Source organism: Desmodus rotundus, chromosome 6, assembly GCF_022682495.2.
Source record: "Desmodus rotundus isolate HL8 chromosome 6, HLdesRot8A.1, whole genome shotgun sequence".
NCBI lineage: Eukaryota > Metazoa > Chordata > Mammalia > Chiroptera > Phyllostomidae > Desmodus > Desmodus rotundus.
This window is the reverse complement of record NC_071392.1, coordinates 117304505-117319666: the sequence shown is the minus strand read 5'-3', so window position 1 is coordinate 117319666 and position 15162 is coordinate 117304505. Positions and strand designations below refer to the sequence as shown.

The following is a 15162-nucleotide window of genomic DNA, read 5'->3' as shown; positions in this document are numbered from 1 at the left end:
CTTTGCTTGCTTGGACTCCAAGGCACTCTGTAATGTGGCTCCACACACCCTTTCCTCCTTTCATTCATCTCAATTACCAGCATCCCCTGGGTCCAATTCAAGTCTCGCTAGCCTCCTCCAAGAAGCAGAGCAGCACTGCTATCTCAGGTGTGCCTTCATGGGCCAGGCTAGGGTGCCACCTCTCACTCCTGGCAACCTGAGGAAGCTCAGGGCCTGTCCCTGCTCCCCAAGAAAGGCCCCGCAGGCCCCAAGTCTCCCTTAGCCCTGCACGGACAGCCTTGGCCAACAAGCTTGCTCTCTTGTTCCCATGATGAGCTGCTCACGAGCACGGCCGGCAGTGGACAGACCCACCTTCCCAGCTGTGCTCCCAAGACTGCTCCCAGCATTCCTTGCAGCTAGGTGTAGCCTTGTGACTAGGTTTTGGGCAGTGGGGTATGTGTGAAAATGGTAAGTGCAAATTTTGCTTAATGTCCTTTAAAATGAAGTTGCTTGCTCTCCATGCTCTTTTTTGGTTCTCCATGGGAAAAGACAGTGACCCAGCTCCAGCCACGCAGAAAAGAGTAACACTCTAAGAGACACTGGGATCATGAGATGGGACGATCCTGGGTCTCTGTTAGGTGAGAAATAAATGAACATCTACCTCGTTTGAGGCACAGAAGTTAAGACGCTTTTGTCTAATAATCAGGCTCAAAATCAAGTTGTAATCTAAGACTCGCACCATCCAGGATCTGAGGCACTTGCACATAAAAGCCCTGGAAATGAGGACAGACATGAAGGATAACTGAAGCTATTTAACTCAGTAAATGTGAGCAGCAAGACTTGTTCTGGACAGAGTGACACAATCCAGAGTTTTGTAGCAAAGCACAAAGGTCAGACTGGCCTTAGCCCTGAGCCACCTTCTCTCTCCTCCGTGCCCTTGGCCATCTCCCCAGGGAGCCAGGTTGGCTGGGACCACTGCACCAAAGATGTGCTGGGAGGAGGGTGGGGGGCGAGGGGGGGTCCTTGGCAACTAGCTAAGAGCTGGAGGGGCTGCGCTTACTGGAAAGGAGGAATTGTGAGGGCTGTGGCCTCTCTGCTGCCAGCTGAGACAGAACAGTAACAGCAGGGCCAGGGGTGGCCTAGGAGAGCCCCAGCCCTGGTATGGTTGCCCCACCCTTGACAAAGGGAGAGACATTTCCTCTGGGAGGCAAAGCGTTTATTACCTGATAATCCCTAGTGTGGTGACAGAGATACCGCCCTAGTCCCCTTACTCCCACGGTGGATGTGAGTGGTGGGAGGAGGAGCTGTGTAGAGAGGGGAGGGGAGGGATTATTTACAGAGTGGGGAGGGAACAGCGGCCTGAAAGGACACTGGGACAACCAATTTCCTCAAGAGCTCTAAGAACTTTGTGCTTTTTTTCCTTAGTTGATGCCAAGCTACCTGGAAAGGGTTTTGTGTTTCTTCTTCAGGAAAAGATGTATAAACCACAGGACAATGCAGCCGATTTCCAGGCAGAGGATTTCACGACATCAATCCAAACATCACACTATTTAATTCCCCAATAAAACATTGGAAAAAGGACTATCAGTGCTAACACATTTACATATAAAATCTCCACCTAATAAGTAATAGAAGCCTATGTACCAATTTCTAAAACAGTTATAAGATATATACACAATTTTGGGTATATTAACAAAACAGAATATTACAAAATATTAAAGGCAATTCTGTCCACGGGTCTCATCACCTCTTACTTGAAATTGGCATAATCTGAAAACGCGTCAATATATTCCTGCACCACCTTGTAGCAGAACTCGTACTGTTCCTGGAGAGGGAAAGGAGGGGAAGGCCAGGGTTACTGAACAGAACGACATGCACACAGTTTCTGCGAGGGTCTGACAGCCTCCCTCTTCTGGGTGAAAGCAGCTAGTCCTCTACAGGTGGGGGCGACCAGAGGGGAAGAGGTCAGATGTGCGAGGCAGCTTGGAGGAGCAGGGCGGGGACGGCTTTGTGTGGCCCACACCTCACCACGGCTGTCAGGCTCAAGGCACCTCATTAATTCCCAAACACCTTAAAATTTACTTTTCTTTCCCCTGCAGATAGCTCTACTCCACAGGGTTCAGAAACCCTTTTGGGTGTCTGTCCCCGTCCTCAGTGGTTACAATCAGGAACCAGACTTCATAACAGGGAGCCTGAGCAGAAGAGAGGACGCATTCCTGAGTCTTCCCCACCTCAGAACTCATGGGGAAGTGTATTCAAGCCCATGGGGCACCCGGCACCCCGCTCTAGCCTTTCCAGAGGCCACAAGGCCCAACATGATTTGAGGGCTCCCTGGCCAGGCAGGGGGTGCACCAGTAAGGGAGTAAGTAGTGACAGGGCTACCCTCCCACTGCTTCCACTGCCTCCCAAGTCTTGTCTGCCTGGGGCATCCTGGGGAAGGGTGGGTCTGCGGCTACACAGGCTGCTGACAACCAGACTGGGCCCCTGGGAAGAGCCTCCGCCCTAAAGTAACCCTGACAGAGAAGGGCTACAGATGGTGCAGTGGTGTGGACAAAGGCGGGCAGCGTACCAGTGTCTGGACCATGTGTGGCCTCTGCAGCCGCAGGCTCTTGACGGTCTGGAAGACATCCAGAATCCCCTCCGCTTTCACCCGTTCCAGGACTGTGCTTAGGGCACAGAAGGTCCCCGTCCGTCCTGCCCCCGCACTGTAATAAAGGAGACACACTTAACACAGCAGCCCTCCGTGCTGATGAGGCAAGCTGGCAGTGGCAATGAGCAGATAATGGCTGAGGCTGGTGCTGGGGGTGGGGCAGGAGGCCCAACTGCTCCTCAACACATTAAGCCCCTTGCTCACACAGCTCTGGAGAGGCAGGTGCACCCCTGCTTCCCTTCCCACACGGCCCACTTTGCCTGGAGAGGGCCTAGCCCATGGGACAGTGAAGAACGTCACACCCCCACCCACCAAGCACTGAGCCTTTGCTGTCTACCTACAAACATGCCTGGGTTGCCCTGACCTGCTGCTCACTTATTAGAGTTCTAGGCCTCTCCTGACCCTGACAAACCCTGCCCCCTCTGCATTGGTGTGTGCGTGCTGGTTCTTTCCTACGCCTCCCAGCCTCTCATTTTCTTCCTAAATCCCAGGAATCCGGATTCTCACATGACACTGTCCACCCTGTTTAATGTTATCAGTTGATCACTCACCACACCCTACTGAGTGCCCGAGGGGTGGGACTATGGTGAGTAGCAGGAACCCCAGAGCATAAGGTATGCAGCATGGGAGGGGGAAAGAGAAACAGGAGTTCTAGGCAGGGTAGAGAGGACTGCTCTCCTGAGCAGGCTGGATGGCTGTCTGGAAAACGAGCATCTCAGGCCCAAGGCAGGAGTGTGTCTGGCTGCTAACGCTGTGCACCTGGACCCGATGGAAGAAGGCAGGCAAGTGCTGGGGTGCAGTCAGAGCCCTCAGGGAGAACACCAGTCCCCTGGTGCACCCACCCCTGGCCCGGGCAAGGAGCCCTCGGGTCCTTTTGGGCCTCATGAACCGTTGTTAGATTCTACGTGAAAGAGCGGTGTGGTCTTGCTCAGGTTTTAAAAGGAAGCCCAGGCTTCTGTGCGGGGAACAGAGGGGAAGGGTGGACACGGGAAAGCAGTGAGGCTCGTATAGTTACTGGGAAAGGGGGAAGGTGGCTTCCACAAAGGAGTCGTGGTGGAGGGAGTGAGAAGCACTTGATGCTGAAGTTATTTTGCATGTAGAGCGAGGCAGAGCTTTAGATGTGCACATGTGAGAAAAAAAGAAGAGAACAGGATGGCTCCAAGGCATCTCACCTGAGTCAGGGGGTGACTGAAACGTCACTTACTGATTTGGGGAAGACTGCGGAAACAGTAGGCTTGGAAAGAAGGTCCGGAGTTCTGATTGAAATCCTTTAAAATGAAATGCTCATGTGGAAATGTTGAGTAGGTAACTACGTATGTACACCCGGAGTTTAGGGGAGACGCTGACTTGAGATAAAGATTTGCGTGTTGGTATCAATGCCAGGAGACTTAGATGGGCTCGGCCAGGGGAGTGACTGTTAGTTGACATAGCAGAGGTCCAAGAACTGGGCCCTGGAGCACAGATGGAGAGGAATCAGCAAAGGAGACAGAAGAGGAACAGCTAACAATAAGAAAAACCAAGAGAGAAGCTATGCTAAGAGCATTCCACAGAGACGTGAGTGACCGACTGTCTAATACTGATGAAGGTTAAGAATAACGAGGATGGGAGGTGATCCCTGGACTCAGCAACGTGAAGGTGACAGGTGGCCCTCCCAGGGGCAGCTGTAATAGTGTGTTTATCTGGAATGGGATCAAGGGAGAATGGGATCAAGACAGGAACTGGAGAGTTAGTATGAACGATCTTCTGAGCAGCTTTATTATTAAGGGACATAAGAGAAATAGCTGGAGGGGAATTAGAGGCAAGAGTTTAGTTATTCTTCAATATTAAGATGAGAGAAATTACAGCACATTTATATGAAGATGTTAGTTAATCAGGTAGTTATCATGTAGGACAGAGAAGTCCTTGAGGAGATAAAATTGGAGGGACAGAGTTGGTAACCAAGTGGAGGGTGGGGTGCAGACAGGCTCTAGAGTGGCTCCCAAGATCCCTGCCTCCTGGTGTTCATGCCCTTGAATTATCCCCCTCCCCTGAGTGTGGGAGGGACCCTTGATGTGCTTCTACCCAAAAGAATTAAGCATGTATACTATTACACATACATGATTATGTCACTTGAGATCATAAGCCTGTCTGGCCAGGAGATGCTCTTGCCTTTGCTGGCTTAGAAGAAGCAAGAAAGCATACTGGGAAGGTCACATGGCAAGAAACTTCGAACAAGAGGCCCTCAGTCCAACAGCCTACAAGGAACTGAGTGCTACCAACAACCAAGTGAGCTGGGAGGTAGACCCTTTCCCATTTGAGCCTCAGGTGGGCCCACAGCCCTGGTCAGCACCTTGAATGCAGTCTTGTGAGACCCTGAAGTGCATGCAAGACTCAGCTGGGAAACACTCAGACCCCTGAACAGAGAGACTGTGATATGAATGTGTGTTGTTTCCAGATGCTCGGCTTGTGGTAATATCACACAGCAACAGATGATGAATGCAGCTGGCTTCACAGCTACAACTCAGGCAACTCATCCACTGACCATAAAGGCTGCAGGGTCCACAGTACCAGTACAGGCAGACAGGAGCTATGGCGGTGGGAGTATGTGGAAGTTCTCTCTGACTGCTTCTCTTTTGTCAGTCAAACAGAAAACACAGTCAACTTAAAAATGAGGATGGGCGAGGTGTTGGAGGTTTGAGATATGAAAGAAGGTAGGAAATAATGATCTAGGAAAAAGGCTGGCAAGTTAGAAAATATCTAAGGTTTTGCTGGGAAGAGACAAAATGAAATTGGAACCGGGCAACTGCAACCCCTTGTTGGCTGAGCAGCAGCAGTGGGAGACTAGGAGGGCGCTGCTGCGGTATCAGCGCCACCCCTGGGGCAGAGGGCGGCCATGGCTAGTCCGTAACACGTGAGCATCGTCGTGTTCCGATAGAACTTGAATTTTATGTCGTTTTCATGTCATGAAATACTATTCTTATTTGATTCTTAAAAAAACATTCAAAAGTATAAAAGCAGTGTTGGCTGGTGTGGCTTATTTGGTTGGGTGTCATCCTGAAAAGCGAAAGGTCGTCAGCTTGATTCCCAGTCAGGCACATGCCTGGGTGGCCGGCCAGTCCCCAGCTGGGGTGCGTGTGAGAAGCAGCCCATCGATGTTTCTCTTACACATCGATGTATCTCTTCCTCTATTTCTCCCTCCCCTACTCCTCTCTAAAAGTAAATAAATAAAACATCTGAAAAAAGAAGTTCTTAGCTCGCAAGCTCACATAAAACCAGGTGGCAGGCTGGATTTGGTGCTGGGCCCTACGTGGCCTAGCTCTGGTCTAGGAGGCTGGGAGATGCAGAAGGACTGCAGGTGGCACTAAGGGCCAACCACGAGGTCAAGGGTCAGAAACATAACAGGAGGCCCCATAACACAGCGTTTTCTTCAGCCACATGGTACAGGTACAGGGTAGCTGGAGAATCTGGGACGTCCTAAGAGAGAGTGACCAAGGGTAAAGCGTGGCATGAAGTGTTAGGCCACAGGAATCCTTTAATTTTGCCAATCCGATGGGCAGAGCCATGTTTCATTGCTTTCACTCTCATTTCTCATCTTACTGGTAAGGTTTAGCAACCTTTCCACGTTTCCTATGCATTAGTATTAGTTAACGTACTTTGCCTCTTTTTCTTCTTCACTTTTTAAAATGATTTATTTTTATACAGACAATTAATTAGCGTAGTTCAAATTTCAAGAAGGTCTCGAACAGTGACGACTCTTCTCCCTACTCCATCTCTCTGCCCTCCGACTTCCCCCCTGGAACACAAGCAGTGCCATCGGGTCCTGCGTGTCCTTGCAGAGATGTCCTACGCACATACCAACACAAACATACACATCTCCTTCCCTGTGTCCCGCAGCTTTTCTCACCAAACACTAAATCTGGAGGATTACTCCGTACCGGTCTCATACTCAAAGTATGAGTATCAGAGCTTCCTGAAACCAGTCCCCTATTAATGTGTGTTTATATTATTTATAATCTTTCACTCTTCCAGAAGCAATGATTCAATCCTTGTAATTATCTTATTTTGGCCACTTGAGGACCTTTTACTGGATATATTCCTAGAAGTTCCTTTGCTTGTTTTTTGATTTTCAAAACTAATTTATAGGAATTTTTAATATTCTTGTTTCCCCTTTAAGAGGGTTTTTTCCTAGTTATAAAAGGAACACAAACTCATGCTAAATATTTTTTCTAAAATCCAACAGCGAACAATGTGCTCCAAGGAAAATTCACTTTTCCCCCCACCAGTGAAACCCCGGTCCCACCTTTCTTCTGTCAGTGACTCCAACCATTACCAGAGACCCTGTCTCAAACCTAGGAGACACCCTTGATTCCTCTTTTCTTTCACAACTAACTGTATTCTCAGTCTTTTCCATTCTTCTTCAAACTGTCTTCAATACTTGCTCTTTTCTCTTTCCTGTGTTGCATAAGGAGGCCAGGTTCCCCTGTACACAATGTGTTAAGTATATACCAGGATCCTCTCTTATCAACTGGCCCTGTCCCAGTCATCAAACTTGATCGCCATGTGCTCACCAACAACCCGCTCTTGCCTGCCTTTTCCTCCCTGCCTGACACATGCTCACCATCGCCTCCAACCCACCTGCTTCTCACCACTTTCTCTCTCCCCCCTCCTAGGGCTGGAGTGAGCAGTACCTGCAGTGCACGGTGATGGGGTGGTTCCCTGACTGCTGCTGCTGCTTCTGCACAGCTGCGATGATGTTGATCATGCCCTTTCCATCGCTGGGAATGCCCACTTCAGGCCAGCCATGGAAGTGGAACTGCCGGATCTGCCTGCTCTTGTTCTCCTTTGGAGGAAAGGCCATCAGAGGGGCAGGGGCACCCAGGTTTTCCCAGTGGGAGAAGCCTCAGCCACCAGCCATCTTACCCTGGTGTTGGTGACCAGGAGGTCTCTGACGGTGTAGCTCTCACATTCCTCCTCCTTCTTCAGCTCCACTGTGATGTCTCCATAGGACACCAGTCCATCTGAGGGCCAGTACTGGGCACACTTCTCCTGGCGGGACCAACAGGAGAATGTAAGGGGCTCAGAATACCATGTGTGGAGGAGGCAGGGCTGCCCCATGAGCTGCCTGCTCCCTTCTCAGTGCTGCTGCCTCAGACCTGACACACTTCATCCCCAAGGTATCGAGAACTCACAGGGTTCTAACGCTACTTAAGATCACTCCAATTAACTTCTGATCCTGAAGAGGACATCTGCACTTAACAACTTACTTCCACTACCAGAGGGAGTCACTTAACCAGTTGGTGTTACGTACTTACGGTGTGCTTTGCACCACTGACAGGGTCTCTGAAGAACTCAGACCATCGCCTCACAGCCGCATCCAACACTCAGTGGCAGGATGGAGGGAGAGGAAGAGTAATATCTTTGTTCCAGTTCCCACTCTGTTTTTACTCCCTTGGGGTGTCCTCACATTTTATAGGTGCTTACATGTCAGAGTGCTAATCCAGAAAAACTGACACCAATTACATCACCCCTGCCCAGCCATGGTGCTTCACCACAGCCCAGTCTACAGTATCCCCTCATTTTCCCCTGTATCTCTTCAATCTGCAAGGGTACCTTAAAGTTGCTAGTACTTGTATTTCTGTCCTTGCTAGTGAGCAGAAGATGGTTTACTTGTCTGTCTTTGTGTTTACATGGCTCAGTTTCCTCTACAGCTTCTTGTGGGCAGGAGCTGCCTCTTTTCATCTTTGTACTCCCAGGACCTTTCACAGTGCCTGCCTATGGTAGGTCTCAGTAAGTATCTGGTAAGTGAATGTGTTCAAGGTCTGTGGACAAGCCAGGATATAAATACATAAATAAAACAAAATACTGTTCATTTCTTTAGAGTGTTGTGAGGAAGATCTTAGATATTCCATTACTGGCAATTTTTAAATCCTCAGCCACAAATGTACCCTATGTCCACTATAAAAGATTTGGGAAAATTAAGTATAAAAATAAAAACCACTGACAGTCTCTCAGTCAAAATAAAAATCACTACTGAAAGTCCATTTTAACAAACTTTCTTGTTTTTCATATGTTTTCATTACCCCCTTTATACATAATATTGAGCTCACTTTAAGACACAGGATTATCACAGAGGTGGATCAAGGAAATGCCATAGGCTAGTGCTTTTCTACGAGAACCTACCAAGAGCCCTCGGTTGTTTTGGGAGTTAGGGCTCAGGGCTCTCTCTTCAACCACAACAGTTAAAAATAATTCTAATGAAGGATCACCTTAAATCGAGTCTATTTGTTTTTAGGGCACTGGTCGGTGGAATGAGTTTTTCTTTCACAGTCCCTCCTAACACTGCCTTTACATAGTTATCAGTCAGGACTGAAGACTGAGGCTTTTAAACCATTAAAACTGCTAAGGTCCAAATGGGTTTGAGAGCAACAGAGTGTATAAGCTAGAATCACACAATGACAAGAAAAAGAATACAACAGACCACTGAACAATATGGGTTTGAACTACAGGGGTCCAGTAATAACGGGGATTTTTTTCATTAAGTATACAGCCAATTCTCTGTATCCCCAGGTTTCACATCTGTGAATTCAACCAACCACAAATTGAAAACAGTATTTTTGATCTGTGGTTAGGAATCTGTGGGGATTCCCAGAACCAATCCCCTGCAGACAGCAAGAGATAACTGAAGTGTTTGGGGAGTCAAAAGTTAATATGAATTTTCAACTGTGAGGGGGGTCAGCACCCCAACCCTTGTGTTCCAGGATCAACTGTACTATGGGTCTCACACCTAACAGCTTTCGGGTATTTGAGATCTTAGTTTAAGCAAAGAGGCATAACAGAAAAAAAAGAGGCAGGTTGGAAGGGGACCCCAGGGATATAGAGTTGGGGAACTATCAAGAGAGTGTCTTAAAACTGGACAGGGAGTTAGTTGGTTAACAGTGAAAGCAAATGGGAGACCTGCTCTGGCCAACTAACAGGGACAACTACGCACGGTGGTTACATACAATCAAAAACAAACAAGAGGTCAGGCCAGCGTGGTGGAGTGGATTTCAAGGTGACACAGCTACTGCAGGGAAGCAGGCAGGTATGGGCTGCTGAGAGGAAACAAGCCTGGTAAGCTTACGGTGTTAGAATTTAAGGGATGATAGAGTAAAGATAAGCCGCATTAAGACGATTACAGATGTTGGAGTAATGGCAGGAACTTACCCTACTCAGCCAGGTGAAAGCTAAAGGTTTAATTTGGCCCTCTATATGGGCAGAACAACACTAACAGGCAGCAGGCTGGACTTAAAGCCAGCTATTTGAGAGAAAAAGTGAATGCTGGCAGGAAACGAGTCTAATCCAGAGGCGCCTCTCGTGGCTGTGAGATGAGATGTCAGAAAGCTGTTACTGAAGTAGCACTAGTTTAGAAGGCTGAGTTAAGCTGTTGAAAGGCAAGGTTTTGGAGGAAAAGGCACAGACTTCAGAATATTCAAAAGGAGCAACTTCTTTTGCTCTATAGGGAATGACTCTCCTCTAGGCTGAAGGGCAGGGGCCCCAGCTCCGCCTTTCCTTAGGAGGCAGAAGGTGCACCCAAAGAATCCAGAGGAGGGGCCAGCAGCAGCTATACCCACCATGGCCCAGGGCTAAAAGTGCCTTGGGATCCTGCTGAGGATGGGGAGCCCTGCTCACCTGGGAGGTGGGAGGAAAGATTATGCACAAAGGTAGGCTTGGGGGGAGGGAGGATGAACTGTATTGAGGAAAGAAGGAAGAGGGTATGAACTGTCTGGGAACCACGTTGCTCTTCTGGTCCTGAGAGAAGTCACTGATTGCACAGACACCAACCGGCTGGGCAATACTTTCTGGAAATGGCTCTTTGGACACAGTTCCAAAGAGAAAGTCCCAACATACCTTCTTAGACACCCCACCCCCACTTTTCACGTGGTCTGTCTTCTAGAGCCCAGGACCTTTTTGAGCTCACCTGGCCTCTCTCCTCCAGTTCTGTCAGCATCACGACAGAGCAGGATTTCCACTCCCAGATCATTCGCCAGAAGTCCTCAATTGTGTGGAGAAGAGGGCCCTGGCTGGCGATGTAGGAGTCCTTCTGCCTGTAGCCCTGTACAGGCCAGATTCAATGGTAGGAGTGAGCTGGTTTAATCGGGGAGGAGCTAGTGGAGAAGAGGCTGCCAGAAAGGGATGGGGGCTGCTTGGAGGCAAACCCATCCCAGGCAGAGCGCCATTTTAGCCAAAGACCAAACTCTGTCTGATCAGCTGGTCTCTTTCTATGAGGGTGAGGGAAGGGAGGAGTGAAGTTAGGATGAAGAGAGCAGGAATGGGAAAGATCAGTTTCCAGCCTTTGGCTGTGGTTTGTATTGTGGACTTTCCCTCCAGTGATACCTTTCCCTAGTGTGCACCTCTGCTTCTCCTCACCTTCTGCTCTCTCGGACCTGACAGATCTAGGGTAGGGATCAGTTCTGAATTGATGACTGACTCAAAGATAATTCTCCCAATTTGTGGGGTCGGGGGACTGCAAGACCCAGATGAATCTCCATGAAACGTTGGGGGATTCGGGGATACAGACAACACTTACGTCAATGAAGGATGCATTCACGTAGTCTGTGTTCTCCTCACCCCTCTTAACTGGAATGATCACTCTGTTGAATTCATCTGTAGGAACAACAGCAGCTTGTGGTTCCCCAACACGACTTGTCTTCTCCTCCCTCTCCTTCCATCTGTCCTCCCTTCCCCAGGCCCTGGGCAGATGTGATCCCAGCTGGGCAATAACATTGCCTGTTCCTAGCCCAGGAGGCAGAATCCTTTTGGCCTTCATGCTCTTTTATTTTCAGAAGCCATTAAAGAACAGAGGGCAACAAGCAGCAATGCCATAGTTTTTGTCTCTAGGCTGATCATTAACAAGGAGCCGAGAAGTGGAAAAGGTGGAGGGAAAAGGTGCAGGAGATGAGGCACTAAGGCTTTCGGGGTGGGGAGAGGACTCTTACATGGAATGATCTGTAAAACCCGGTTCTTCTTCATGTTGGCTGGAAGGTTTCCAGTCCGCATCTTGTCATTCTGGATTTTGATTGATGTTAATTTCTGAATTGGAAAGGGGAGGAGAAACATGACTGATCAGTAACTGAACTTGGTAAGATTATGCCTGTCACTGAACCTGCATCTCCAGGCCGCTCTGGCAGCACACAGCACCTCACCAGAACCCTAACATTCATTTCCATATGTCCTTGTTGGAACACTTTCTTCCGTCTTTCAACTCAGTGAACAAGCCAAAACAGTATTTGGGAAACTGTCTTCCAGGCTTCTGTGGACCCTTCTGGGATTCCCTTGGGCTGGAACTTCATGATCCCGGAGCAAGGATCCTAGTTTCACCCTGCTGTTCTACTCCCAGAGGTTGTCACAGACTCTTTAGAAAACTATTCAAATGAACACCACCCTCCCTTCCATCCTGATTCTAAAGTCCCTCCTTGATCATTGTTACTCAAAGTATAGTTCACAAACCAGCAGCATCAGCCTCATTTTGTTAGAAATGCAGAACCTCAGGCCCTAACTCAGACCTGCTGAATTAGAACCTTCATCTTAACAGGATCTGGAGGTAATTTGGGTCTCATTATAGTTTGAGAAGGATAGCTTTAAGGAATGTGGTCTTTCCCACCCCAACCCAGAATCTCTTCCTGCTGGAGCACTTTGATTGAGGAGAGTGTGAAATATTCCCTGGTTGTGTTGAGAACCATCATCTAATGGCAGACAGCAGGGGTCAGCAATCTAGAGCCCACAGGCCCTGTCTGGCCTGCTGCCTTTAAAAGCTTTACGGAAGAAACACAGCCACGCTGATTTGTTTCCATAGTGTCTATGGCTGCTTTTGAGCCACAGAGTGGTGTTAAGTAATTGTAACATAGAGTGTGTGACCCACAAAACTTACAATATTTACTATTTGGCCCTTAACAGAAAATGTTTGCTCTTTTGTATACTCTAATTGCCAGCGGTGAGGGGGAGGGAGGCTGGGAGACTTCAAAAAATACCACTGCCTGTTTCCCCCGCAATCAAGTGATTCCAACGTGCAGGATGGGTTAAGAATGACCAGGGTATGAGTAAAGGGCCAGAGACCCACCTCCTAATCCAACCACAGACCTCACAAGGGGTTTCACCATTTTTTGGTAAATCCTCAAGAAGTCAGGCAGCCCGTATTTCCCAGATCACATGGATCCTTCAATCTGAAAAGGTGGTTCAGCTCCAACTCACCTTAAACTCCTCCTCTAATCCATTGTTGCTGGTCCCTGGAATTTTGTTATAAATTTTCTGAAGATGTGTTTCTAAAGAGGTCACTTCCAGTTCTGTATCTCCATAGAGATAATGCTCCAGAAGGGCTTGGTATATGAAGACATACTGCATCTGCAAGCAGACGGTGCCTGAGTTCCCAGTTACATACAACTGTCCCCGTGGGAGCAGACCACCCCCTCCCACCCCCATTTCTCTCCAGTCCACTTTCCCTTTGATCCTAGCAGGGATAAAACTCTCATTATCCCAATTCAGTGACCTTGAAATTCATGAGTCTCCCTGGGGGTGCTTAACTTGGGAGGGAGGGTCCTACACTGGCACCCTTCTGGAGTGGAAGCCTGGAGAGAAGAACAAATCAGACTCCCACTCATTCTGACAGTGTAGGCTGTCAGAATCTGGTGTCACACAAAGCCTGTGCCAGCCTGCCTCCCAGAGCTGTACCCTTTGAAGTCCATGCCCTAACCATGGAGATGATCTCAAGTGCTGCTCCTGAACATAGCTGAGCTGCTTCACAACCCTGCAGGCACTGGTTCTCTCGCTGCCTGCAGACCTGCTCCCACCAGGACCTGTTCCTTAACCTTAGAGCCTAGTGCAAATGACACCTGCCTTCCCAATCCCCCTATGTACATCGCCCTCTGTGCTCCATGTCTCTTTTAGTACATAATTTATCAGGGCCCTCCAATATATTGTATGACGATCATTCACAATAACACGGGAGGCTAAGTAATCCATGAGGCAGCAAATGTTTTGGTCCTGGAATGCCCCCACCTTGCTTCGCCCACAAATCACTCACATCTGTTTGCACCATCTGGCAGCGCTGTGCCCGGATCCGGCTCACAAAGCCATACACATCCACCTTCCGCTCTGTGTGCATCATGTCCAGCATGGCATCAATGACGACAAAGGTACCTGTCCGCCCTACACCTGCACTGTAGCCAGAAAGCAGGGGTGTTACAGGGATGGCCAACATGCCTTGTGGGAGCACACAAGGAAGGGGCAGCACAGGCTAGGCTCCTTCCTCAGGCCTCTAAATTCTAATTCTGAATGGGGTTGAGCTGGGATTCTCACGGAACCAAGAAACCCCACTGTACTCTGAATTCCTTACCTTTAGCTATCAGGATTAGAGATACGCTGACACTTAGAAAGGCTTGAGGCTCCAAGTACACAAGGTAGCACTCAACCTAGTTTCCTGGCTTCATGGCAGTGGCCTCCCCACCCCTAATATTGGAGGACCGCCTTTCCCTCTTAAGTAATCTCCACCCAGCACCAGAGAGGAGTCTCTCTGGCTGCTCCCCCAGGGACCCCAACAGCTCATGTGCTTTACGCCAGCCTCCTTAGCCAGGACCTGTGCTTTCCCCTACTCTGGCCATGGGAACAGATTCTGGTATGAATGGGAAGCCAAGGACCATGCCATACTGACCTGCAATGGACCACGATAGCCCCTGCATACTGAGGGTTACAGGCCTTCACCTTCTTGAGGAACTTGAGCATGCCAATCGGGGTGAAAGGCACCCCGAAGTCTGGCCAGCTGGTAAAGTGGAACTGAGTGATGAGGCGTTGTGGCTTTCTGTTGGTCATATCTCCCACCTGTGAAGTGAGGAAACCCTACGTGTTGGCCCTGATACCCTGAGATGGGTGGGGCAGCCCCCCAGTGGAGGGAGAGTGAGGCTTAGGGGCTAGGGCCAGCTGTGGTTGTCAGTGACAAGTGATAGTATACCCAAGAGAGATTTAATGATGAACAGAGACTCTTCCCTGGGACCCCACCGGGTAGGGTATTACTATCATTCTCAGTGCACTGATATGGAATGTGAAACTCTGAAAAGTTAAATGACCTGGTCAAGGTCCCAGAACTAGTAAATGTCCAGACTGGAACTAAAATGCAGGTCTCCTGACTCTTGGTAAGCCCCCCTTTCACAGCACCACACTGCCCTCGGCTGAAGGCGACCTCTGCTTAGGCCTCCAGGGTCACTCTGGAGGGCCAGGAGCAGGACCTGTCACATCCTTGATGTCAGGAGTCTTTGGAGTAAGAAAGGAAAAGTAGTCCACAACTCAGAAGGCTGTACCACCTGGATGATTAAACTCCATCTCATTAATAACGTTTCTGCCAGTCATGAAGATGCTCCTTCCTTAGCTTGGACAAAGAAGGTCCCTGAGAACCCAGATTTCTGGTTTCAGAGTCCAAACACAACACAAACTCAGCTTTCCTGGCCACCCTGAGTAAGAAGAGGGGGGGATAACCCAACGTATTTTGCCCTCTTAATGGTCAGCAGATCCTAAGCAAGAACTGAAAA

At 49.0% G+C, this 15162-nt stretch overlaps 1 protein-coding gene across 3 annotated transcripts in view; it reads right to left on the bottom strand.

The window, feature by feature from the left end:
• Nucleotides 1–1166: 1166 nt before the first annotated feature.
• The window catches only part of PTPRA (protein tyrosine phosphatase receptor type A), a 138842-nt gene continuing 124846 nt past the window's right edge, over nucleotides 1167–15162 (bottom strand). Inside the window, exons 14-23 of one of the 3 annotated variants that reach the window (XM_053926189.1) lie at nucleotides 14292–14458; nucleotides 13665–13800; nucleotides 12836–12985; nucleotides 11584–11677; nucleotides 11175–11251; nucleotides 10566–10700; nucleotides 7529–7654; nucleotides 7297–7448; nucleotides 2549–2684; nucleotides 1167–1804 (exon numbers count right to left, since the gene is read on the bottom strand). In XM_053926189.1, the coding sequence (XP_053782164.1) occupies nucleotides 1730–1804; nucleotides 2549–2684; nucleotides 7297–7448; nucleotides 7529–7654; nucleotides 10566–10700; nucleotides 11175–11251; nucleotides 11584–11677; nucleotides 12836–12985; nucleotides 13665–13800; nucleotides 14292–14458 (1248 nt within the window). In that variant the 3' untranslated portion in view covers nucleotides 1167–1729. The remainder of the gene's footprint in view (nucleotides 1805–2548; nucleotides 2685–7296; nucleotides 7449–7528; nucleotides 7655–10565; nucleotides 10701–11174; nucleotides 11252–11583; nucleotides 11678–12835; nucleotides 12986–13664; nucleotides 13801–14291; nucleotides 14459–15162) is intronic. The other 2 variants (XM_053926191.1, XM_045194541.3) reach the window with 2 other exon arrangements.